Consider the following 27,637-nt stretch of genomic DNA (forward strand, 5'->3'; position numbering starts at 1 on the left):
GGCCGCTCGTGGGTATCTGAGCTTACTCAGACGCAAGCAAGCGCCTCTATTGTAGTGAATTCCCTCTCCCCATCCCCCTCGCTCTCCTTCGCCCGGCCTTGGTGATTTCGGCGCTCTCTGCTGAGGTTGCCACCGTTCAGGCCCGGCTGCCGGGTGAGGAGGAGCCAAGGCGGGGTTGCCAGAAAGAGGGCAAGGCCCGAGCCTTCTCTGTTGCCGGCAGACGCCACCTTTTTTTCCCGACGTCCCTCTTTGCGGCGAACCTGTCCTCCGGTCAGCAGCCGCCGCTTCGCCGCTCGGGGTTGCGCTCGCCCTTTCTCGTTCTTGCTGCGCCGCCATGGCCGTCTACAGCAAGTTCCTCACCGCGCGCTATTCCACCATGGCCGGCACCGCCGCTGCCGCCTGCGCCTTGTTCTGCCTGCTCAGAAAGCGGCGGAAAGCAGCCGCTGCCGCCTTGCACGGGTCAGTGACGGGGTTCTGGTGGTGGTGGGGCAATCGGCTGGGGTCGGCGGCTGCGATCGCGATGCCGGGCAACCGGCTGGCTTCTCCAGGATTTGCCCCGAGGAATACAAGGTCACCCGAGTTGGGCAAGATTGGGTTGGGATGGATGATCTTCCCCTTTCCTCCAGTTACCTAAGGGCCAGTTCCAACTCGGAAGGTGGTAAGAAAGTCTGAAAGGGAATTTCGCAATTGACAGAGGTCAACAAAAAGCGCCGTTGAACTGCTGATCCCTGGAAAAACAGGTGGATATTCAGCAGGTGTGCCTTTTTTTTCAACGAGGATGGGGGGGGGGGAAGGCACGCGATTTGTCTGATCTTGGAAAGCTTCTTTCAACCCAACTCTTGTCCCTTCCCCACTCTTGATCTTGTCCTGCATGCTTGGAACTGTGTGGGGTCACCAAAGGATCCCAGGCCATCTTGGGCTGCCCTTTGTGATGAGAGAGCACTCAAAACCTTTATCTGGAGGGTCTCCTATGATTTCTTTCTGATATTTGAAACCCAGTTCATTGGAAAACATAAATAGTGGATGCAGGGTTTAGGGACGACTTCACAATGTTCCAATGATTTGTATGGGTTTGTTTTCAGTAACCGTGACCAAGTTTTAAGAGAAATCGAAGCTATGATATCCATCTTGGACTTACAGTGACTTGCTTGCTAAGTGGTACTGGTGTTTGCTCTGTCTTTTGATTCCAGAAATATATACAGTATAGTTGACAGCCGTTCTTCTTTGTTAGGGGAAAGAAATTGTACTACTTCAAAAATGTATATTATTTTAATCTTACAATCATAATAATTATCCTTCACAATATACTCAGTGGCTCTTATACAAAAGATCTAATTGACACAAACTGCAGAGGACAACTGCAGACTGTCCTATATGAAACATGATGTATGCATGGACCCGTGGAGAAAAAAAAAATTCCTGTAAAAGTTGAATCTTCTGAAAAGTAGTTAACAAATAGCGTTATTGTTCAGCTTGTAAGATTCCCTGTTGAAACACTGCAATGTGGGTAAACATATTGTTGCTGGTATGTACAGTACTGTGCAAGTCTTAGGCCACCATTAGATTAGTTGTAGCAATTATATAATGGCCATTTATAATTATATCTCACTCTCCTCATTAGAAAACAACCAGAAAATACAGTATTCAAAAGCAGGAAAAAGCAGAAGAAACAACTCCCATAGGTTAAAGGGACAAGTATTTAGCGTGACCTCTCCTTACACTTGAGCAATAGCAGATACCTGGCTCCTGTATACCTAAATGGAATGGAGCCCTAAGTACTGGGAAGTAGGTCAACTCTATGCATCCACATGTCAAAATGACCGCTATGCAAAAAGGTATTATTATATTAGGTTTGTGCGAGGCCTTCTTGAGCATTACAAACAATGCAGACACATGTTTTATGAGTGTAATTCATCGGAAGCTTGCTAATAAGACCAACTTTCCATCACATCATTCCAGGCAAAATGCCAAAGTTCAAGAATTTGACAGACATAAAATTATTCTTTTGCATCAGTGAGACCAATCAGAGGGAAATCAAACAAACTGGATATTCAAGATGTGGTATTCAAGACTGAAAAATAATTATGGACGGTCATTAAAACTTTGCTACCAATCAAATCAAATCAAATGATGGCCTTTTTGCATACTACTATTGTATATAGCTTTCAGGTTTGTAGCTGTGATAACTCAGGCTAAAATAATTGTGTACTTTTTTTTTTTTAATTTAGCACTCAAACAACAATTTTAAAGGTTTTTAGGTTGGTATTGCGAGAATTAAAGTAATCAGGCAACAAATAATTTAGTTGTTTGTCTTCATACAAGCAAATTGAGGTTTTACATGAGTTGAACATACACACACACATTATATGCTGCCAGAACTAAGGAAAGCAGTTTATCCAATTGTCAAATCCAGTAGCTATCTTTTTTTCAGTGTAACCTTAGACCTTGATCGTGCCTTTGTTTTCCTGAAATTCTGTTTAATTGTTAAGTGATCTGTTATACTCCTTTGATTTGGCAACAGGTTTTGTGTATTTTATAAATTACCTGACAAGCAGCTCATACCTATATACATACTGATGCATGTTGCCTTTATGGAAATGCAACCTATTTTAGTTAGTTATTTAGAACATTTATAGAGCTGTTCATTTTAAAGCCAAACACTGGGTGTTTTACAACTGAAAACATAAACCAATATATGCAAACAACAAAAACAAAATAATTTTTAAAAACTCCAGGCACAACAAGTACACTTTCCTGATGCAACGTCCAACATTCTATTCCCAACACTAGAGGGAAATGCCAGGTCTCATCACTTTCCTGGGAGTTAAAAGGATGGGGGCCTGTTGGATCACTGTTCCATAAGGCAATGGAGAAGGCACACTTCCCAGCACCTGATGGTAGTGTTTAAGGGAAGGGACTGTGCCCACGCTATCTGCTTTGGTGGAATGAGTACATTCAGGGAGTGGCAGTACTGCAGGTGACCTGGCTCCATGCCATGTAAGATTTTAAAGGTGATAATCAGCAACTTAATTGAACCCAGAAAGACACTGGAAGCCACCAGAGCTCATTTAACAGGGATGTAATATGGGTCAACTTACAGATGCCCAGCCCTGTGCACACAGCTGCCCTTTGGATCAGGTAGGCCCATGTAGGGTTCATTGCAGTAATCCAAAGGAAAGGGCATAATTGGTGCACAAGACAGCTTTGTGCAAAATCCCCCTAGCCACATCTGCCACATTACTTTTATAGTAAAAGCATATATATAGATTTATTTCATACTATGACATCCAGTGATTCTCCAGTCACACAATGAACTCTTTTCTAATACTGTCTCTTCAGCCTTTCAAATCTTTTCTGGTGAATTTTATTAGAATGAATATTCAAATAAATATAATCTATGGAAATCCTTATTAAATTAAATGACCTTTGGATGGTTAAATGACCATTCATGTGAAATGATTTAGTTAGTGAATTTTACTTGGTTAAAATAAATCTATCATCCTTAGTGTTCAAAATTAGTCTAGTAAAGTAAGTATGTTCATACATTAAATTAGAATACCTACAGTATATCAGATGAGTATGTGGTGAAGAACAGGATTGTTAGAATTCTAGTGGAAGTATCATTACTGTTTTATTTGTATTGTTTTCAGCATTGTGGTAAATAAAATGCACCACAACGAACTGATATGATCTCATCTTAAATGGAATAACCCTTGAAATATAAACAAGCAATTCTAGTCAAAATTGCATCTGTGAAATTATTAGTGTTCTTCATAAATAAATGAATTTTTCTATCCATCAATGGATTTGTGAATTCACATGTTTGGAAATGTTTTGATATAAATGTTTTAACTTGGTAAACGATATGTAAATACTTTTATCCAAATAGGAATTGCACAGTGCAGCAGCAACAGCTTTGATATTATCCCAAGTACTATAGAAGGCTTTACACTCAAATAATATAAAACAGCATTTGGCAACCATAATTTCTGGATTTTGTAGGAGGTAGGATTATGTTGCAAGGACAGATAGACTTTTTAACCTTTGTTCTACTGAGATGAATCATACTTGATTATTCAACTAAAGAAATAGTTGTGCCATAGTATATCCTTTCCAAAGGTAGTAGGAAGCTAAATGAAAATTAAGGGGAAACTATACACAGGATAGTAGTATGTAGAATAGGAGTAGAGAAACTTCATTTTTTCAGATGTTACTGAATTAAATTCCTGTTATTTGCCTAGCTAACAAGTTTTAGAAGATCATAGTTTCCTCATTACAGATTTAGAGAGTGTCAGGTTGAATTCTTCAATGCTACTTTTTGAGGGATTCTTACACATTGCCACTAAGGAAAGGTATATTAACTTTACCTGTGATAAAATTCAGTCAAGGGGAAATAATTTTTCGTTGCAAGGAAATTGATTGAAGCCAAGCATAAATGCTCCCTTAAATCAAGATTATTTCCATGACTATAGCAGTCTCATCCAGTATCTGGAATCATTCATGTTTTATTCTTTTGGTAGTTTCTCCCAAGTGAATATCATGGGACTTGACTAATGCAGAACACATAGAACTGTACTGGTTTGCTACAGTAGCTTTGCTACTGTTGTATAAAAGCATGAGGATGAATTTTGCAGTAAAATAGTAAAAGTAAAAAAGATAATTTATTTATGATAATAGAAAAGAAGCAACATTTCATCTGACTATTGTAACACAGAGCTTGTCCTTCCCAGCAAGTCAATGTGTTACTTTTTGATTCTTTGGGATTTTGATTCCTATTGATAATTAACAGCAAATAAGTGTAGAAAACCAAACACATTGTAAAATATTTTCATTAATAGACAAATCAGGGTTACAAACCAGGCAAAAGCCAGAAATGAATTTGATCGGTATGGATATATTTGCAAAAATGTCATTTTGTTCACATCTAGGATTATGAGCAGTTGTCAGGCTTCCCTTGAAGCAATGCGGATTGAAAACTATTAATGTGAAGCAGAGGTGTTTTAGAGCTTTTTTTTTTTTTTTTTTAGCAATAGTTATTAGAAAAAAGGTAAAGCTTTAGCACAAGAATTCCAGTAAGTTTTTCATGTTGCAATAAGAAAACTATATATAGTTTTGGCAAAATTCTGATCCACTTTCTCATCCTTTTTTCCTTCAAGGAGGGTTGGCTTTTTGAAGGCATGGCGGCATCTGTTGATTCTTTTTGTAATTGTTTGCTAGGCTTGTTATCAGTGTGAGAAATTACTCTCACAGCTCTATCCTTTCAACACAGTGACAGCAAATGCAGTTCCCCATTGGAAAAGAAGGGATCTGTTCTGATCTTGTGTGATATTTGAGCAGAATCTGGAAAAAGCACAGTAGGGGAAGGCGTTTCTTGTGTTTATTGATTAATCCTTGATATTCCAAGACTGGGTGGGAGAGAAAGAGCAGTGACAGCAAAAAAAAAAGTAGTCTGACAGGATATTTTAAATCTTAGCTTCTTATGAAATCAAACCTCTGAAGGGGCTGTGAGAAGAATGGTGTCTTCAGATTGCCATCTGAAGAGTTCCTTAGAAGTCATTTCTTCATCACAGAGAATAATGAGAACTGGTGTGAGAACTTAGATGTCTTCTCTATTCTCATTCAAAGCAAAGAATAATAGCTCTGGTTGTCCTGTCTTACAGTGCTGTCGCTATTTATGGTTCATTTAGGAATATCTTCTTATAGAAAGTTGAATTATTTATTCTGACCCAACATCCAGGCGGAAGGTTCTATTTTTAAATTCTTGGGTGAAATCTTGCCTTTCTTAGGATGTGTCCAAGATCCTGGTATGGATCATACAATATAGTTTTTATTTCGTTTTTTTAAGAAAAGCCGTGGGTATGACAGCAATTAGATTAGTGTTCGTTTTTATTTTCTTGCTGTGTCTTTTTTAATGATTGGTTTGAATAACAATAGAATTGCTTGATACTCATTTGGCAATAATTTACTTGTCTGATTCTAAAATTCATCATTTAGTCAATAAGTAGATTTAAAGGGATGAATATCGTGCCAAAAGTAGCATAAGCAGGTTAGGAAATACATAGGCTCAATATCTGAACTACTTACGACCCCAATTGAACCCAAAATTTCTGTTGCTAAGTGAGACAGTTGGTAAGTGAATTTTGCCCCTTTTACATTTTTTGCCATAGTTGTTAAGTGAATCATAGCAGTTGTTAAGTTAGTAATGTCATTGTTAGGTGAATCTGTCTTCCCCATTGACTTTGCTTTTTAGAAGGATGCAAAAGGGGATCATATGACCCCAGGACACTGCAGCTGTCATAAATATGAATCAGCTTGCTAAGCAGCTAAATTTTAATCATGTGACCATAGAGATGCTGCAACGGTCGTAAGTCTGAAAAATGGTCATAAGTCACTTTTTTCAGTGATGATGTAATTTCGAATGGTCACTAAATGAACTGTTGTAAGTCAAGGACTATCTGTAGGGTCTGTCCCATACATACCTGTGCTAACATTTCATGTTTGTATTTAAAAGAAAGAATATAAGAATTGAAAGGGTGAGTGAGCATCATATTCTGAGCATGTGTGAGTTCATTGCATGGAAGACCGGTACCCAGCTTCAAAAAAAAGAAGCATTATTTTGGAATTCTACTTTTGGAAAGCACCATAAAGGCACCTTCTTGGAGGAGGACCCTCAGCTGGACTAAAGAACAATAAAGCAAGAATATATAACAATTACTTTTAGCGCAAAGTTGCATATTGCCTTGAAATAGATTACCAGAAAGCAAAGAACAACTGAAGCTAGAATAAATAGTTGGGGAAGGCTAGGAGGAGAACTAAATTTGATTTCACTTAAATATTAAATTAATGACAATTAATTTGATTATTCCCTATACATGTAATACATATGAGAACTTTTGAAGGAGCTCTGGGGGATGGACCAAAGGAGTTTAAGGCCACATGCAGCCAGAGATGCCAGGTCCAATACTTGTGTGATGGAGGAATTCCCCCTATTTGCAACTAAAAGCACATCATTGGCTACATTTACAAGGAAAACAAAGATCAAAAGCTAATATAATCTAACATTTAAAGTACAGGTAGTTCTCGACTTAACGGCCACAACTGAGTCCCAAATTTCCATTGTTAAGCAAGACAGTTGTTAAGTGAATTGTATTCCATTTTATGACCTTTTTGCCATGGTTGTTAAGTGAATCATTGAAGTTGTTAAATGAATCATGTGGTTGTTTAGGAAAATCTGGCTTTCCCTTTGACTTTGCTTGTCAAAAGCTCCCTAAGAAGGTTGCAGATGACAATCCTAGTGTCAGGGTTCCAAGTAATACATCCATAGCAAACAAAACTCCAATGCAGGTAGATTCCTCAAAGAATAGTTTTATTGGATATATCATATTGGCACAGTTCTGGTGAAAACTGACTTTAAAGCTTCAAAGTGGCTTAGGTGAGGTCAGTTTTAGGGTTGACACCTAGGACCTGGGATGCTGCAACCATCATAAATACCTGCCAGTTACCAAGCAAACAAAGTTTGATCATATGACTGTAGGGATGCTGCAAAGGTCATAAATGTGAAAACTGTTCATAAATAACTTTTTTCAATGTTGCGGTAGTTTTGAACAGTCATTAAAAGAATGGTTGTAAGTCGAAGACTTACCTGTCTTGGGTTTCATCTTGGTGTTTGCTGAATGATGTTAAAAGTTATGAGGCATGTTTAATTAATTAATATTTCTATCTACAATTTTGCTTTGCATTCAGGTAATGGGATTATTTTAATTCTGTCTGTCCTTTCAAACAGATATTGGACATGAACGAATCAAATATAGCAGGAAATACGTCTGTAGCAAAATTAATCATATTTGATCAGAGCTCAACATGTGGAAGTCAGGAAAACAGCTAGTCTGATATTGCCCAGTTTTGGAAATACATCAAGAAATCCCTTATACTAAATATAAAACTGTCTTTGTAGGTATAACCTATGAAGAATGGTGAAAAATCAAAATAACATGAAAGCATTCATGCTGGTTGGTTTGTTCCCGTTGCTAATAATTTCTTAACTTCATTTTGGTTGTATTTGAAATATACAAGAAACGTAATTCCTGATTAGCCATCATTTTATTATTCTACAGGTACTTCTGATAGTCCACTAAATTTACAGAGACTTCTTGTGTTATATGCATGCACCTTTTGTTTTCTTTAAATGTAACTATTTCATCTTCTGATGTCTTCCTGACATCAACTTGTAGAGTGAACCTAAAATAAGCCATGGGCACAAATGCTAATTTGTGCTCCCATCACCATCCTCTACAAGCAGAGATTCTTTTTATGCAATGCATTGCATAAACATTGCATAAACATCATCTTATCTCTTTGACATGCTGGTTGTTCTTATCTTTATCATTAAAATCCTGGCGTATTCTTTTAGCTATTATACTTGTTTGGCAAAATTAAACATCAAGTCATGGATGCTTCTGATAACTTTTTAGGTGGTGCAGCAAAGAATTGAAGGCAGAGGCAAGCAAGTGTGATAGGTGACATAAAAATTTGATAGATAGCAGACAGATGGACAGATAGTCAGTCAGACAGACAGATGTAAGAATAGGCTTCCTATAATCTAGGACAAGAGATAATTGTACATTAATATAGAGTTTTGGTTAATTTGCATTTGTCCACTAGAGTATTTCTCCAGTACAATGTTGGGTTTTTTTTTTGCTTTTGTTTCTATTAAATGTTTGTGTTCTACTACAAGTAACAAAAAAACCTGGCTGGTTCCCCAGCTTTGGAGGTGGACCACCCAACTTAAGGTGGTCTCTTTAAGCTGAATGGACTTGTGGAAAAATGGGCTTATTTCTTTGGACAGTTGTTTTATATTTGTTTGTTCATTTTTTAATGGAATTGTTATTCTAACATTGTGCAGCCTCCCAAAGTCATTTAGAGTGGGCAACCTAGAAATGTAATAAATAAATAACCATTAAAAAACAGTGTGATCTATATTTGAGTGAAATAAAGTAAATATGTACAGGGTCTAAAAGATTGTCAGTTATTTGATACATTAAAGATATTGTAAATTGGTTTGTATTTTATCATTGTGATATCTATATTTTTCATATAGGCATGCAACAAATAACTTATATTTTCTAGAAGTGGTCCGCCTAATATTCTGATTGTATCTTGATATTTAAAAAATACTTTGCTTTTTAGAATAGGATCCCCAAATATTACTAAATTACAAGTCCTGGGAACTGACCATTGCCATTCAGATGACACTACCAAAAATTATAGCTTGGCGGTATTTGAAAGGATACAGGTTCTCCATTCTAGTTTAGGAGGAAAATATTCTCAATTAATTCACATAAATGATATTAAAATATATTGACTTACCGGTAATCTAATTAAAATAAGTTATAGATTAATACCCTCATCCAGTGAAAATTAAAGAGAATTTCTGTGCAAATGGAGCTATTTTTATGCATTGGTTTTACCAGCTAGGTGTATCTGGGTTATTATCATCTTTTTTTGTTATCTTGAAACTATGTAATTCTGTTTTTATTTTTCTCAAATAACATTGGGAAATATTTTTAGAGTTATGGTTTCAGGCACAGATGCTTTATCATTTAAATTATACAGGAACAGCAATCCTATTGAAGATTATAAAATCAGGAGAAACTAAAACAAAATTAGCTAATATAAATTTAACTAAAAATATCCAATGGATAGTGTGTATGTGTATTTTGAATTTATTTAGTAAAGAAACAACTTTAAGAATATGTTCTGTTAATTTTGTAAATAACTTTGTAAGAAACAATATAAGTAAAATAAATTTATTATTTGCAGAAAGAAAAATGGAAAAAATTTATCTAGCAATGAGGTAAGTTTTACTACAGCTATCAAATCTAGATCAGATGATTGCTGAAATTCCATGAAATTATTTTGTGTGTAGAAATATGCTAAATACAATAAAGAAGAGGTTAGAAGAATGTTTTAGCCATATTTTCTGTTATACAATGGGAAAATAGAGTACTTATTTAAGTGATGTATATTATATAATCCTACATATGGAATTTCACTGACTGCAGTAGGACTTATTTCCAAGCAAATAAATAAAATATTATGATATACTAGCACTAAATCATTGTATGTAGCTTCATTCAGAAACTGAAATAGTTATAATACATTTCTTTTTATTTTTATAATATAAACCCCCATAAAAATCCAATTATATAGTGGCTGCACAGAGCAACTTGTAGTCAGAATACAATTTTTATTACAATACTTCATCATACTTTAGAGAAGAATAAATACAAAACATATAATAAAAATAAAAGCTGAAGAAATTCTGGGACAAATTTGTATAGGAAAAAAAGAATCTGGCAAGAAAAAAATCACACTTCTTTTGATATTGGTTAATACAAAAATAAAATACAGTACTTGCCCATAAAGCTTTCAGGGAATTGATTTTAAAGATTGAGTAATAAATATAGATCTGCTGTGTAGTAGAAGCAGTAGAACGTTATGGTTTAATAATGGTTTAATAATTCTACAGCTTTGATCTGCTAAAACAAATTTGAAAAAAATTTTATATCCACTAGTCTTAATAAAAGGAAGATGATAACTAGATGTTTTATATTGGCTGATGTAAAATGTTTTAAACAGTGCAGCTTTTCTTTAAGATGGTATCTGTTTTGCAATATTTACATCATAGTGAACTCAATTGATATCACTTAGGTGTAAGCTGTTTTAATAAGTAGGTTTATTAAAGTATTTTATAATAGTTTTCCTTTTGTGGCCAAAATATATCAAAGTTAAAATATTTTCCTTAAATCTATACTATATACATTTCAGTTCTTAAGAACTGGTCATACATGTGTGGATGAATGAGAAGTACCTACTTAGTAGGGACATGGAAAACATTTGAAAGAAGTGCTTTTCAAAGGAGTTAAGTCATGTGTAAATAAATCTCCTCTTTTTAAAAGATTAAAGCAGCTGCATTTTCTGCAAAGTTTGTGTGACTACTTAGAGGGCTGTGTTTGTTTTTCTGGGCCTAAATTTGATAGCTGTGCTGGCATTCAGACAGACAAGGGACAGCCTTTGAAACAGCCACATGAGCCCCGCAAAGGAGGCGACTGCTTTAACGCTTCAAAGGGAGAGATTTCATTCACACTTTGCAAAACACCTCTTTAAAACACTCCCACTGTAAAATATCCTAACAAATTGGAAGCAATTTTCACCTGCGCTGTTAAAATAAGTAAGGTCATGTTTTTATTACTGAATATAATCCAAAAGAAAGAGAGCTGTTTTGCCTTTTTGAATTTTCATCTGGAAATAACAGAAAAATTACTTGCAATAACCCAATTTGGTGTGGGAAGTGGAAGAAAAGGCAGGCATGTACTACTAACTTCATCTCTCAGTTCAGTCTTCTTGGTCTATCCTGACTCGCTAGATTTACAACCTATCGATTTGATTCATTCAGGAATAAGTATTGATAAAATAAAGATAACAGTGTTATAATAATCAAGAACATGGCAAGCCCTGTTTCTTTTGCAAAGCAAAAGTATTGGTATTCTTTATTTGACAGCAGGGTGGATAAAAATTTTTGAAATTTAAAAAAATAAAAAAAATCAGATTTTTTTTATTTAAATTGGATTTTTTTATTTAAATCAGATTTTTTTGATTTTTATTGAATTTATTTTAATAAAAAACTTTTGGGGTAAAAATCTATCGTAAGATAGTTTTCTATTTAAGATACATAAATAATTTAGTTTATTCAGCATGAAATGGAGCTTTGTTATGTAGCACAAGGCTGTATATTCTGCAACACTGGGACTATCGGTGAGTCAACAGTGGGTCAAAGGAGTAGCAGAGATGACAGTTGCTCTTTAAAAATTTTGATTTAAATCAAGTCTTTTTACTAGTGATTTAAATCATGATTTAAATCAACTCGATTTAAATCAAATCCACCCTGTTTGACAGATCTAGGATGCAGAAAATAATTCCCATTAAATTATGTAGCTGTGTTGAAATAATTAAGATACACTTGTTTTGTTGAGACCATTTTGGAATACGAATAATCCCAGATCTTCGCACTTTCCGACGTGCCCTGAAGACCTTTCTGTTTCAACAAGCAGGGCTAGCATAAACATCTAAATTCTATGCCAAAGTCTTAGCAGATACACCAAGTTGACTCAATTTATTATTTACTGTTTATAAAAAAAATAAAATAAAAATTATTATATGTATATGAAATCTTAATCTGTTCACCACCCTGAGTCCTTCAGGAGAAGGGCGGTATAGAAATTCAATAAATAAATAAATAAATAAATTTCCTCCTGTAATCTTTCAATATCCAGAAAGAAGTCAAGAAAGAGCGAGCGGTAGTAGATAAAGTATTTGTTGCAAGAATTTGTCGAATTCTGAAAATTATGGTCCCCAGGACATTTTGTAAAGAGGTAAGTTGCAAATAGAGAATAACCAGTCTAAACCTTTTGTTATGAAACCTTACTAGCTTGTGGTCTTTCAGATGTATTTTGGCTGCAATCTCTAGAATGCCAATTCAACACAAAGGCTGTTCATTTCACTCAATTGAAGACTGAAAATTTAGTAATTTGCAGTTGCTGTTTATGTCAAACTGGCTCCTGAACATTTTTATGATTGCCCATGTTAAACCTATACTTACTAATGTAGTATCTGGTGGATGGTTATTCTTATTAACTTGAATTAGTTAAACATTGAAAAGCATATGCTGTAGTTTGACTGCTGTAGATGTTCTTAAAAGAATCCAAAGCAGCAATCAGGAATAACAAGTCTGCTCATAGCATTAAGCCTCATCACCATGGAAGAATGCAGTGGGTATGAATAAGTACAACGTAATGTGTTTCTAGGATTTTTCTTTAGACTGGCACTCTTGTTTATAAAGTTTGTAACTTTTTCAAAGTCTATTTGATAGACAGTGCAGATTTGCCACTCTGTTCATTAAAGATACAAATTGCGTCCTAAAGCTGAGCTGTTGTTCCTGTTTTTACAAACACAAATAGTGTTAGAAGTTGTAGCAATTTTGCATGTTTCGTTTGTACTGTATGCTATATTAATTCGCTGCATTGAATTTTCTACAAGTCAGCCATCTGAGAGACGTGATTAAAGTATAACAATCATATTAGGACTAGAAGTCAGCTTGCCCCGAAAAAGTGTATGCATGCAAATAAACTTTGTACACACACACACACAAAAAGCGTGCAATCCCTTCAAAAGTCCAATTTGATTTTTTCTATCTTGATCATTCAGATAATGAACTGAAAACTAATTAAACTAAATTGAAGATAATACAGTATTAAACATGACCGTAGCAACAGGAATTTTCTAATATATAACAGTTACAATAATTTTTTACTCTGCTTATTTTTATTTTTATTTTTTTGCTTTGCATTTATATTGAAAAGAAAGGAAACAAGATGAGAATTTCTTAGAAACTGAGAGAGAAACTATTATTTACCTGAATTTTTATAACAGTACGTATAAAAAAAGGCTGACTGTAGTCCTGATTCCTTTTTTAAAATAACTTCATTAGATTTTTCAAATAAAAAGATAAAAACTAACAAAAACTAACAAAAATTAAGATAGAAAAGAGAAAAAAGTAAAGAATGAAAAAGAAAAGAAAGTTAAAAGTACAGAAAGAAAAAGAAATCAAAGAAATCACTTCTGACTTTCTTTTACAACAGATATAAGTATAAATTTACATTAAACTCAGTCTAAATTTACAAAAAACTTTTTTCCCATTATCTACTATTTTTATAACATCAAATCCATATGTCATAATTTCATTTTTTTCTGTTTCTGAAAAAAGTCCAGAAAGAGCTTCTAATCAGCATTAAAATTAATCAATATCTGTCCATCAGTCCCAAAAGGCATGTCTCTGATTTCAATTGTATATTAATTTTTAAATTTTTCTGAATTAATATATGTACTTGAATCCAATTTTTTAGCATAATAAAAAGTCCTCTCTTGTTGTACATACTTCCAACTTCCATACTTCCATAATCGAGGTACTTTTAAATGTTTTAGAGAATTTGTCCAGTGACAAATGTCACTTTACATCACTTTATAACATCTGTTCTGTCCCCCTTCCCCACACAGGCAAACACACAACCAGGCATGCCTGCCAAGATTTTATTAAGCAATCAGACTAGAAACCCTTGCAGATAAGAGTTTTGGCAGTAAACTGCAAAATGCCTGCCAAGTCAGTTTTCACTCACAGTAAGCAAGAGAGAGTTTATCCTCAGTCCGGTTCAGTAGCAAAAAGTAATCCACGAAGCAAGAGTTAGCCAAGGTCCAATCCAAATATGCACAAGCCAGATTTCAGGTAACGCGATGTGACTCTCAGGTTTTTAACTTTGACCATCACAAAGCCTGAAGAGCAATCACACCCACTTTTATTCCTTGTGGGGTGTGGCTCAGTGACTCAGCTCAATCTCTGGCCCTCCCACGCTTCTTTCGTTGCTGCGCACGCTTTTCCCTCCGACGCTGCCTGGGATCAAGCCAGGATTCATCATCCTCGCTCCCTATCTGTTGTTGTTCCGATATGCTTTCCTCCTGACATATCCCAGGCTGTTCCTCTTGGCCTTTGGATGGAACCTGAGGCATTGCCAGAGAGGAGGGTCCTGGAGAGGGAGGCCTTATCCGTTCCTCCCCATCACCTTCTGAGTCCTCTTCCTCTGTTAGGACAGGCTCGGGAGTTGGGGTCACAACAACATCACTTCATAATACCAACACCAAATCATCTGCAAAAGTTTCTTTTTTTCATTTTTATACCCATTATCCTCTCATCTTGCCTTATAGATCTATTCATAATGTCAAAAATCAAAGTAAAAAAAAGGGGGGATAATGGGCATTGGGCAGCCTTATCTTATTTCCTTACCTCACAAGGTTTAAGTCCTCATTAATAATAATTTATTCTGTGAAGTATACACTGATTTTACCCATTTTATAAAACGTCTCTCCAATGTTTGTATCTTCTAAAACGTTAAACAAAAAGCATCAATTTAAATTGTCAAAGGCTTTCTCTGCATCTAAAAAAAAATTAATGAGGCTTGTTTTTCATTGTGCTCTTCCGAATATCCTATAATGTCCAATACAATTCTGACATTAACTTGTAATTTAGGTTAAATATATATATATAATATCGGCCTTCATGAATAATTTCTTGTAGAATTATTTTCAGTCTATTTGCCAAAATTGCTGCCAATAATTTATAAACACTCTTCAGTAGTTATATTGGTCTATAGTTTTTTGTGGAAGTTAAATCTTGACCATCTTTAGGTATTAATGTTATATTAGCCTGTTTCCAAGACTAGGCATCTTACCTCCCTGTAATGTAGTGTCCAGATTCCTATAGCTATACATCTTCATAAATTTGAAATGCCTAATTAGAATACCAAATAATATGAATAAGCAGCTGGAATACAACTCCCTAGAGTTGCATTGATTGATTGATCCAGTTTCTATAGCTGTAATCCAGTTGCTCATTCATATTATTAGTAACCCTGGGCGGTATACAACTATGCTAAAACACTTAATAAATACCTAAGAGATGCAGCAAAAATAATCCCTGCATCTCTAGTACATAGGTAGCGGTCAATTTAGTGACCATTGCAACAGCACTGAAAAAAGTGACTTATGACCAGTCCTTGCACTTACGACTCTTGCAGTGTCCCTGCATTCACATGGTCACAGTCCAGGCACTTAAAAACTCAATCACTTTTATGATATGTCATGTGATTGCCATTTGTAACCTTCCCAACGGGCTTCCGACAAGCGAAGCCAACGGGGGAGTTGATAGAGGGTTGCAAGTCATCGTCACATGATGTCTTGCTCAACGTTAGGTGATTCGCTTAACAACCGTGGTAAAAAAAATTGTAAACTCAGATTCAGTTCCATCATGTCTCACTTAATGACCACACTGCTTAACAGTGATTTTTCTTCTGGTCCTTATTTTGGTTGTAAGTCAAGGACTATCTGTACTTCGTATTTAGAACAGATTAGCTTTATTTTAGAGTCTAATTTGTACTGATTCTTTATGGTTGGAAAAGATCTGTATGCTTTCTGTGCAGAGGTCCTAAAATTAATACAGTTCTAAATATTGTTTCTATCTTTCTTATAATAGACAGGTTATTTGATACTTATTGCCATTATGTTGGTACTTCGCACATATTGTGACATCTGGATGATTCATAATGGAACAGTTATCGAGAGGTAAGGGTCATTTATATATTCCAAACCAATTTCCTACCATTATTATTCTTTGTTACCATATATCAGAAGCTAATACTGCTATTTTTAGAAACACAGTGCATGACTAAATATAAATAAATATAATGTACAATACAAAATCAAAATTTCTTTCTAAGGGAGCATGCCACGTTAAGCCACAGGCTCTCCTCTACCCTATTAGTCTCTCTTGGAGCTGCCTGGAAAAGAAACTTCCACTTTTAAACTAACCAGTGTGGCTCATACAAAAGCAAAAACCATAGTTTAAGGGTTAGCCTTGTTCAACTGGTGCCCTCTTAGAGGTGCAAAAATCATAGTTTTCTCCCAAATCCCAGTTATGTTGGGATTTCTCTCTCAGAATTCCCTAGTCACATGACTATCAGTTATGTTGACTGCGAGTTTTTAAAGTTGGTATTTCAACATACTTAAGTGTGTCAGTCAACCGCATATACGTACGAGTTTATTTTATGGAAGGTAATACATGATTCTTTATTCCCGTGTTGCATATAGTATAAATACAATGTAGTATTGTAGGCACAAATGATCTAAACCAGGGGTGGGCAAATGTGGCTCTTTTACAACCTGTGGCCTTCAACTCCCAGAATTCCCGAGACAGCCAAGCTGGCTCAGGAATTCTGGGAGTTGAAGGCCACAGGTTGTAAAAGAGCCACATTTGCCCACCCCTGATCTAAACCATGAATACTCTTCAATATCAAGAGTTTTGCTCTAAGCATCAAGACTCAATTTTAAACAAATCTTACGAAGAGGAATTTATTTTAAGCTTTCCATTTTGACATTCATGCAATAATCCTGTATTCTATGAAATGTAACAGATGGCTGTTCTTTTTACCTTACAATTTTTGATGTCTATTCAGGAATGTTGTTTATTAGACTTCTGTAGTACAGGTAGTCCTCGGCTTACAACAGTTCATTTAGTGACCGTTCGAAATTACAACGGCACTGAAAAAAGTGACTTATGACCATTTTTCACACTTGTGACCGTTGCAGCATCCCCATGGTCGCATGATTTAATTTGGATGCTTGAGAACTGGTTCATATTTATGACCGTTGCAGTGTTCCGGGGTCATGTATTCACCTTTTGTGACCTTCTAACAAGCAAAGTCAATGGAGAAGCCAGGTTCATTTCACAACCATGTTACTAATTTTAGAAACAGAAGTGATTCACTTAAGAAATGTGGCAAGAAAAGTCAGAGGCAAAACTCACTTAACAAATTTCTCACTTAGCAACATAAATTCTGGGCTCAATTGTGGTCGTAAGTCGAGGACTACCTGCAGTAATTATCCATTACACTTTGTACAATAAAAGTATATAATTATTATTTTACCTAGTCAGAAATAAAAATGTTAAATTCTGTACATTTTTTTTTCTTTCAGTGCAATCGTTAGCAGGGATCTGTCGCTATTCAAGAATTTCTTTCTTAAATTTGTAGTTTCCATTCCACTGGTAAAGAGACATAAATATTAGCATGTATCTACAATGTTTATGCTCGTAACTGATGCATAAATGAAACAATTGCTTCTTTTCCCCAGTGGTTTTTGACTTCAGAGATATTTAGTTTAAATAATATCAGCTAAATTGTATACTCCATAGTCTTTCTAAAGCTTTATTAATTGCTTCAAAACAATTTGAAGCATACTGTATAATTTGTATTCTTACAAATTATACAGTATGGTGCTGGTGACTTTCACTGTTGTTTTCTGCTACTCCAAAGACAACCACTTAGTAGGTTAACAGTCTCAGTTGCCACTAATGCCACCTTGAATTTTGGTCCAGATTGCTTTTAATCTAATTCCCAGTTAGTGTATTGGGAGTGTGGTTTCCAGCTTTGGCCATGCTGACTGAGAATTCTGGAAGTTGAGGATGAGCACACTAAGAAACATAGCTGATCATTGTAGTCAAATTTCTTCCTGCTATGTTTCTAAACCATTAGTATTATTTTTTTTCCTACCAAATTCTTCACCTTCCTGAATATAATTTTTTATTCCTTGTCCAGCTCTTGTTTTTTTTTCTCTATATGTATTTCTATGTTGGCTTTTATCCAATTCGAATCCTATTTATTAAAATTTTTACATTTGCTGCTATAATATAATATATTATATAGGTTTTTTAAAATTATTTTTTACAAAAAGCACAGGACTGCCTTTTATAATGGCAGCCCATGCTTTCTCCTGTGGAAGAGCTAACTTATCCCATATCCCGATGCCAGCAGAAATGGGGAAAATACATATCTTAGTGACGTCAGGATGGAAGTGTAGATTAATAACCAGGCGTTATGGAGGCATGGGATTTAACAATAGGCTTGTTTGGCAATAGCTTTCTTTGTAGTGTGGTGTCTTCAAGGAGATGGGCAACAGTATGTGGAAGTTTAAAACCCACCACCGCCTGTATAATCAGTTCCATTAGTGTGAAGGGTAGCAAGGGAGGTGATGGCTTTCACCAAGGGTAGCAAAGGAGGTGATGGCTTTCACCAAGGGTCAAAAAAAGAGGTGATGGCTTTCACTGATTCAGTTGTCGCTTTGACCACAGTTGTGGGAGCACATCTGAATGTTGATATGGTGTAAAGAGAGTCTTGCTGCTTCTTTTGTTGACCTTTTCTTGTGTTCGTTTTCACGACTTTCCACCTGTCCTTGTGGAAATATTATGGGATGGGTCTTCTTGCTTCTGCCACTAATCTTGTGCATGTGGTGGTTTGCAGTGCTATCATTGGCCGCAGTAGAAAAGATTTCAAGAGGTACTTGTTCAACTTCATCGCTGCCATGCCTGCTGTAAGTGGTGCTTTTTTGTTCTTGACCTCTTTGGGGTAAAATGAATAGGTATTCAGTCACAACTTTTCCAGTAACATTTGACCACTTTGTACTCCCGTGAAATTTATTACCCTGAAAAGGTTTATGGGGTTGCAGTCTTTCATTTTTTCCCCCTACTTTAATTATGCGCTCACTATATTATAGTGACTTCCAGAAGTTAGGTCTACAATATTATCAAGCGAAGCTAGTACAACCCATGGCACAATGTTATGAAAACTCTCATTCAAACTATTTGCAGTGCTCCAAGTTACCTACCCTTGATCTTAATGCGAAAGATTTCTTTAATGTCACTCCAACTACAATGAAACGGGAGGAATGAAATATTCTGTGTCCAGAGTATAAGAGCATAGGGAAAGTTTGTATTTAACAGTGCAAAAAAAATATTTAAAAGTTGATAAACTGCTCATTCCGTTTTGATTTTGAATCAAAGTACATAAGATACAATCTTGGTGTAGTTTTTCCTCCTTATCATTAACAAAATTGTAGTTTCTCACCTCATTAATGGAACAGCTCCTCTTCCAGATTGATGGGGAAATGTTTTATACAAGAGAGGATTTTTTTTTAATGGTTTTTTTTTTTTTTTTTTTGCTCTACATCAAAGTAAGAGCAAGGGTAGATATGAGCATAAATGGATTTGATTTGTGATAGGGCAGAATGTGGTAGGTAGGAAACTAAGCCTGGTGGCATAAATAATTGTCTGATACCCATAATCAAATTCAGAAGTATCTGAGTTCAAGATTCTTGGCCAATTGACTCTTGGCCAATTCTTTTCCTCTCTGTTAAAAGGGATATGACATGAGAAAAATGATTCCCCAATCCAAGTTCCTCTTTTTCTATATAGTGATTTTATTAAAAATTGTAAGTTAGATAAAAATTTAATACAATGCAATATACAAAATTTAGTACAATGCAATAAAAAATTAATACAACAATAAAAAATAAAATAAAAATATTTTAAAATGAAAAAAATAAGAACATATAGTAAAGAGAGGGAAAGAAAAAGACTTCCCCCTTCATCATGACTCCTCATCATATAGCAAGTGTAAACAATTTTAGTAGCAATGCAGTAAAATATACAGCCAAATAAAACTGCCACAGTAAATATCATTAAAATAAAAGTTGTAAACGTTAATAATATCATTATGGTTCATCCCGATTTCAGCCAGGTGCTCAGACTGCATTTGGCATTTTTGACTGCCTGTCGAGTCCTTACCAAGGACCTTGGATACGTAGACAATAGAGAAAATAATAGCACAATCAAAATGTAAGATAAACATGAAACACAAGTTAAAGGGAATTGAAGCAGTTTAACCAGTCCCTATACATTCTGGGGAAGAGTTCAGAATGTGAAGAAGGATAGAAGGGTAATGTTGGTCTTATTTCCAAGGGAAGACCATTTCACAAAGCCAGAGAAGTAGGACCCCGTGACCTCCATTCTCCTTACTTATAAAAGTGGGGTATGTGCAAAAGCTTCTTCCAGGAAGAACATATCAAATGGTTAGGTAGGTGGAATCCTTACGGTAAATCAGGGGCAGGGGTGAAATGCTCCCGGTTCGGACTGGCTCGGGCGAGTAGGTAGCGATGGTGGCTGGAGAACCAGTAGCAATGGCAGCTGGAGGCTCCGCCCACCCGCCCCACTCCCTGGAGTCAGGGAATGCACCATTCCCCGACTCCGGCCTTGCTGCGGAGCCGCTGCCTGCTCGCCCTTCGCCACACAGTGTATCCTACTGCTCACCTCCTGCGGCTGGCTGTCAAGGAAGGCAAGCGCCCGAAAGTTACTGGAGTCACTCACTCTCCTTCTTGATTGAGCCACTCTGGTCCATACGCCGGCTGCACAAGCGCACACCATTTATTTAATTCAGCGGCAGGTTGGGTGTGCGCTTGCACAGCCGGCACGTGAACCAGAGCGGCTCATTCAAGAAGGAGAGTGAGCGACTCCAGTATCTTTCGGGCGCTTGCCTTCCCTGACACCAAGCTGCAGGAGAAAGGTGAGCAGTAGGAGTCGGGGAATGGTGCATTCCCCGACTCCGGGGAATGGGGCAGGTGGGCAGACCCGCATGGCAAAGGGCAAGCAGGCAGTGGCTCCGTGGCAAGGCCGGAGTCGGGGAATGGGGTGGGTGGGCGGAGCCACATGGCGAAGGGAGAGCAGGCAGCGGCTTCGCGGCAAGGCCGGAGTCGGGGAATGGTGCATTCCCTGACTCGGGAATGGGCGGGTGGGCAAAGCCGCGGGAGAAAGGTAAGGACACGCCGGCAAAATAGAAATTTAAAAATTTTTCCGTACCAGTTCTGTGAGCGTGGCTTGATGGGAGGGGGTCTTGTGACTGAGTGGGCGTGGCTGTGAGTGACATCGAGTTGGCCATGCCCACTCAGTCACAGGACACCTCCCCACCAAGCCACGACCACAGAACCGGTAGGGGAAAATTTTAGATTTCACCCCTGATCAGGGGTATCAAAGTCAAGGCCCATGGTCTGGATCCAGCCCATGATGTGGTCAGATCTGGCCTGCGATGTGGTCAGATCTGGCCCTGCGGGGCCGTCCTGGCCTACCCAATGTGAAGAGGAAAGATCAGGCCAGTGTAGCTTCGTCCCGGTCTATCTCCCCAATGCAAAGAGGAAAGATCAGGCCAGCAGTTTGGGGAGTGGCGTCAAGCTGGCCATGCCTCCGAGTTGGCCACGCCCAGCCAATTGGCCACACCCACCAAGTTGGCCACGCACGCCCAGCCCCCCAAGGTCAACCACAGCTCTGATGTGGCCCTCAATGAAATTGAGTTTGACACCTCTGCTGTAGATAGTTGAGACCTGTGTAGTAAGATATTAGCATGTTAAAGCTTTTTTGTGTGTGTAGAAAAGCCAGCAGAACAAGTCCTAGCATAGAAATGAGGAAAAAACCAAAAAGCTTTCAGAATCAAAGAAAGAATTAGACGTTCCTGATTCACACAAAGCCCCCTCCACTGCTACTGCTTTCTATTTCTTTTGTGGTATCAATATGTGGTTCTTACAGATAAAAGATTACTCACCAACATGCTGTAATTTATATCATCCCCAGTATATTGTGATATTGTGCCCTGGGAAACTGTCACTATCTGGTAAAACAGTTCACAGAGTAGCAAGTACTATTACACTTCAAGCTTCCTCTTGGTCCCTTGTATCTAAGCATGTATTTCTTCATGAAGTTTTTTTTTTTAAAAAAATACTGATTACAGCACAATCCTATGCAGGTTTACATTGCATTCAGTTTATTGGGGCTTATTTCCCAAATAAACATTTCTAGGTTTGCAGATGAATTCTTTGTGGGTTGTATTCTTAAATTGGATTTTAGATTGCCATCTGTTGGGATCTAAAATGGTGGTGGGCTTTAAGCACATTAGATTATGTGTTCTTATTGATATGTTCTTATTTATAGATTTCCCTAGTGAATAACTTCTTGAAATATGGACTAAATGAACTTAAGTTGTGTTTCCGTGTCCGACTTACCAAGTATCTTTATGATCAGTACCTACAGTAAGTGATTTTTTTTTGTTTTTAACATTACATTTAGATTAAAATTAAATAAACTCTACTCCTTTAAAGTTAATATAAATTGTAATGTATAATTTAATGTATAAGGAGGCCCTTGTTCACCTTGCCTCCTTGCATGATCCTTGCAAGATCCCACCTGCCTGGATAATTTTGGTCCATTTTCCCATCTTCCCTTCTTAGGGAAGGTGATAGAAAAGATGGCTGTTTGGCAGCTTCAAAGGATGCTGGATGAAACAGATTATCTGGACCCCTTTCAGTCAGGATTTAGGCCCAATTAAGGGACAGAAACAGCCTTGGTTACACTTGTGCATGATCTCTGGCAAGAGTGGAATGGGAGTAATTTAATCATCCTTGATCTCCTTGACCTCTCAGCAGCCTTCAATACCATTGACCATGATATCTTTTTGGGCCGGCTGTGGGGTTTGATGCTGGGCAGCAGAGTCTTGTGCTGGTTTGACTCCTTTATCCAAGACCAGGTCTCAATCGTGAGGCGTGAGGGAGTGAGAGATCCAGCTTACAGCCTGTGGCCTGCTACAGGGTTTGTTACTCTTGCCTCTCTTTTTAAACATCTACATGAAGCCACCAAGCGAAATCATTCATCACCATGGGTTGAGGTATCATCAGTACTTTGAGGTATCTCCATCCCTGGTGACCCGAGTGATGCTGTTTCTGCCAGGCTTTCGAGGCTTGGATGAGGGACAACAGACTTCAATTGAACTCTGACAAGACTGAATGGCTTTGGGAGTGTGGAGCTTCAAGATCTCAGACTTTGACATCTTTAGTTTGGATGGGGTGGCACTACCCCACAGAGACCTGGTTCGCAACTTGGGGGTTCTCATGGATTCATTAGCAGCTGGCAGTTGTGGCTAGGGCAGCCTTTGCACAATTTCAGGTTGTGTGCCAGTTGCAGCCTTTCCTGGTTCAAGAGTCCCTGCATTCAGTCATTCAAGTCCTGGTCATCTCACATCTGGCCTACTGCAATGTACTGTACATGGGTCTACCCTTAAGGAGCATTTGGCAGAGTGTGTCTTTAGGGCCCCTAGAGTGGTCCATGTCACACTGCTGTTCCGCGAGCTACTGATTTGCTTCCAGGTGCAATTCAAGGTGTTGGTTATCATCTTTAAAGCCCTGCATGGCATGGATTCAGGTTACCTGAGGGACTGTCTTGTTCCAGTGGGGAGTATCAAACTGGAGGTGGTTGATGAACTCATAGCAGATCCCACCTCACCCCTGCAGTTTTTATTTTCTCCCTCTCCATCTTTCTACCACTGTCTTGTTCCAGTGGGGAGTATCAAACTGGAGGTGGTTGATGAACTCATAGCAGATCCCACCTCACCCCTGCAGTTTTTATTTTCTCCCTCTCCATCTTTTTACCATAATTTTAATTATTGTCTGTCTGTCTGTCTATCCACACATATATAAATGTATATGTATAGTTTTATTTCTTTTAATCTTGTAAGCAGCCTTGCAGTGGGAGGGCTGGCAACATTTTTAATAAATAAATATAATTGTAATTAATCATTCAGTGAAACTGCTATGTTATATTACTGATTTCCTGACATTTTAGGAGTTTCACATTCTACAAAATGGGCAATCTAGACAACAGAATAGGCAATCCTGATCAACTACTTACACAAGACGTCGAAAAATTTTGTAACAGTGTAGTGGACCTATATTCAAACCTCAGCAAGGTAAGTGTGAAGAAAAAAAAGTGATTATGTTGTCATCTGCATGTTTAAATATAATTTACATAGTAGCAATTTAAATATTCGTTCTCAGCATGAAACTGAAAAACTGCTGAATTAGAGATTTTTCTTGCATTTAAGTAATTGTTGAACAGTAGACAAAGTAAAAATTCTTGAGAAACTGATTTATATTGTAAGAATTTTTTTAATACAGGTTTTTAGTTTTTTAAAATTGACTCAGAATGTTCACATAGCCTTTGAGAGCCTAAGATGAGACATTTTAGCTATGTTTATTCGAAAAACCTGATATCTTCTTTGTAAAAGTGTCCTTTTAAATAAAAATTCATATGGCATGCTTTCTCCCATGACCCAATATTTACAATTAAATCTTATTTTGCAGCCATTTTTGGATATTGTTCTATACATCTTCAAACTAACAAGTGCAATAGGAGCACAGGTAAAATTTTATTTTTATTTATGCACTTTAAATATGAATTATATACTCTCCAATAGGAGAGATGAATTAGTGAGAATTTTCTATAATGTAATATTGAGAATCTGTCTGGGCCAAACTATTTAATTCGATTTTATTTCTGCTTTTTTAAATTTTGTATGTATGTATTTTATTGATGGCTGTTCACCGCCCTGAGTCCTTCGGGAGTAGGGTGGTATACAAATCAAATAAAAGTAAAAAGTAAAGTAAAAAGAGAAGTATTTGGAAGTAAAACTACAAGAAATTTAGAATTTTCTACCATTATAATTTGTCAAATGTGTGCTACATACTTTTTTTTTTTTAATTTGATTTATATGCCGCCCTTTTCCGGAGACTCAGGGTGGCTTACAATGCGCTAAGCAATAGCCTTCATACTTTTGTATATTTATACAAAGTCAGCTTATTGCCCCCATAATCCGGGTCCTCATTTTACCTACCTTAGAAAGGATGGAAGGCTGAGTCAACCTTGAGCCTGGTGAGATTTGAACTTGCAGTAATTGCAGGCAGCAGATATAAGTGGATGTTAATAACAGTGCTTTAGTCTGCTGAGCCACCAGAGCTCTATAAACAGATGGTAAATATAATGTGGGATATTCTTTTAACAATATCTTGATAATGTAATAGGTAGAAAGATAAGATCATTCAGAGTTTTAAGAATTTTACATACATTAAAATTCTTGTAGAGAGCCAGTTTGGTGTAGTGGTTAAGGCACCAAACTAGTAATATGGAGACTGTGAATTTTAATTCCACTTTATGCATGAAAGCCAGCTGGGTAATCTTGTGCCAGTCATTCTCTCTAAGATCTAGAAAGTAGGCAATGGCAATACATTTCTGAAATCTTGCCCAAAAAAATTGCAGGGACTTATCCAGGCTGTGACCAGGCGTCAACACAGAGACAAACACATACAGACATGCATGCCCACATCCCTGCACACATTTTTTGTAATAGAAACGGGTGTATTAATAAGCCACTCTAAAAAGTTAAGTGTCATTGTGTCATAATCTTTCAGGAAAGCTTTTTATCATAGATCAGCCCTTGACATATACAATACCATGTAAGTATTTACTCAGAAGCAAACGTCGTTATATTTGGAACCTGCTGTCATTTATAAAAATAATTAAGTGTTATTTAATTTCAGAATTGGCAGGTCTTACTTTAAGATTGATTACATTTTTCTGCAGTTGGAAGTAACTTCTAACCTGTAGTCAGGTGATACCTTTCCTTGTAACCAGCCTCTGCACCAACGGATTGCTAGATGCATCCTTTTTGAAAAAGAAAATATTGTTAATAGATTTATTTTGGAAGTTGTGTCTTATTTTATTTTTTGATATTTTCAGGGCCCTGCTTCCATGATGGCCTACTTGATTTTTTCAGGCTTTATCCTTACACGCTTAAGAAGACCTATCGGTAAGATGACAATTACAGAACAAAAATACGAAGGCGAGTATAGATACGTCAATTCACGGCTCATTACAAACAGGTATGACATAGTTTCAAGACAAATTAATGTTCATTAGGCCAAATATTATAAGCTAAATCAAGTCCTTTATGTTGTTATTTATTTAAAAAAAAAAACCTTTTAAAATGTTTCATGTTAAACCTCTATATTGGTTGCTGAAGAATGAAAACAAACGATTTTCATCTGAAAACTGAATGAATAAGATGTTTGTTTGATTTGTCATAATTTGTTCTGGTGCAATTTAATTTGTTGTAGGAAGCATGTCCTAAGATAGTTGGTTTCTTTACTTAAAAAAAATATTAAAATACCCATTTTATTAAAATAAATGAAGTTAATAGTGCTGTGTTGTGAACTTAATGTGAACTTTACTGCTAAAGCAGTGAAAATCAGGAGTAGTTATTGTTATTCTGGTACAGAACCAAGAGTATGGCTTTAACTAAGAATTTAAGAATGAATATACTCTGAGTTATTTTGCTTGGTCATTTAAATAAGAACATTTTGCTATTTTTGTTGTTGCAGCAAGCTTTCACTAGTTGCAAGACTAGTTTCAAGGTCTGGTCCAGACATGTGGGAAATCGAAAATCATGTAATGTTGAAACAGCCAGTATGATTCTGTGTTGCAGGGCAAGATTAAAACATGTGTAGTAAGCAGGGAAAGAAATTGAGGGAGCATTTAAAATTATGACTTCCAACCGGTTGTCTGAAACGGCAGGTGCCATTACACTTTTATCGCCTATAGACAACCCCACCTCATTCTCCTGCTGCTTAGTTTGATCTTGCTTGCCAATATGTGCTGATTAGACCTTTTTTTTTTTTCTACAGTGAGGAAATTGCATTTTATAATGGAAATCAAAGGGAAAAACAGACAATTCACAAAGCTTTTCACAAATTGGTAAGTTAGCTTCAAACCATTCGGTAATGTAAACAATCCACAACATTTGGTGCAGTGATGTTAAAGATTATGAAAGACTTCTGTGTTAGAGGGATATCTGCATGAGACAATCACTTAATGCAAAGTGAAAAGTAATAGGTGAAAGACACTATATATTTTTTCAAAGCAATGCCTAAGGATTATGGGTACTGACAAATGATATAGTTAAAAAGGAGGGGACATGATTGGAGCATATTAGCCTTTTCTATAAATTGGCCTCCTAAATGCTATAGTCATAGTAAGGATTTTGTCTCCTTCAATTTGATTTGATTCAATTTGATTATATCCATTCTCCAAAAATCTTGCCAAACTTGCTTATCACCTTCTTCCCGTCTCAGTCTTTATATCTTTTATTTTTCCTTAAGTCTGATTTAAATCTCCCTTTAGACCAGGGGTGAAATCCAGCAGGTTCTGACAGGTTCTGAAGAATCAGTAGTGGAAATTTTGAGTAGTTCGGAGAACCGGCAAGTGCCACCTCTG

At 36.7% G+C, this 27,637-nt stretch overlaps 1 protein-coding gene across 1 annotated transcript in view; it reads left to right on the forward strand.

Moving 5' to 3' along the window:
- The first annotated feature begins 266 nt into the window (after positions 1–266).
- The window catches only part of ABCD3 (ATP binding cassette subfamily D member 3), a 45,043-nt gene continuing 17,672 nt past the window's right edge, over positions 267–27,637 (forward strand). Inside the window, exons 1-10 of the mRNA XM_070941184.1 lie at positions 267–459; positions 9,820–9,853; positions 12,333–12,431; positions 16,139–16,227; positions 18,960–19,029; positions 22,472–22,569; positions 24,155–24,278; positions 24,673–24,729; positions 26,105–26,247; positions 27,049–27,118. Of these exons, the coding sequence (XP_070797285.1) occupies positions 335–459; positions 9,820–9,853; positions 12,333–12,431; positions 16,139–16,227; positions 18,960–19,029; positions 22,472–22,569; positions 24,155–24,278; positions 24,673–24,729; positions 26,105–26,247; positions 27,049–27,118 (909 nt within the window). The 5' untranslated portion in view covers positions 267–334. The remainder of the gene's footprint in view (positions 460–9,819; positions 9,854–12,332; positions 12,432–16,138; positions 16,228–18,959; positions 19,030–22,471; positions 22,570–24,154; positions 24,279–24,672; positions 24,730–26,104; positions 26,248–27,048; positions 27,119–27,637) is intronic.

Source organism: Pituophis catenifer, unplaced genomic scaffold (assembly GCF_029215685.1).
Source record: "Pituophis catenifer annectens isolate HBS135680 unplaced genomic scaffold, rPitCat1.0.hap2 SCAF_3, whole genome shotgun sequence".
Lineage (NCBI taxonomy): Eukaryota > Metazoa > Chordata > Lepidosauria > Squamata > Colubridae > Pituophis > Pituophis catenifer.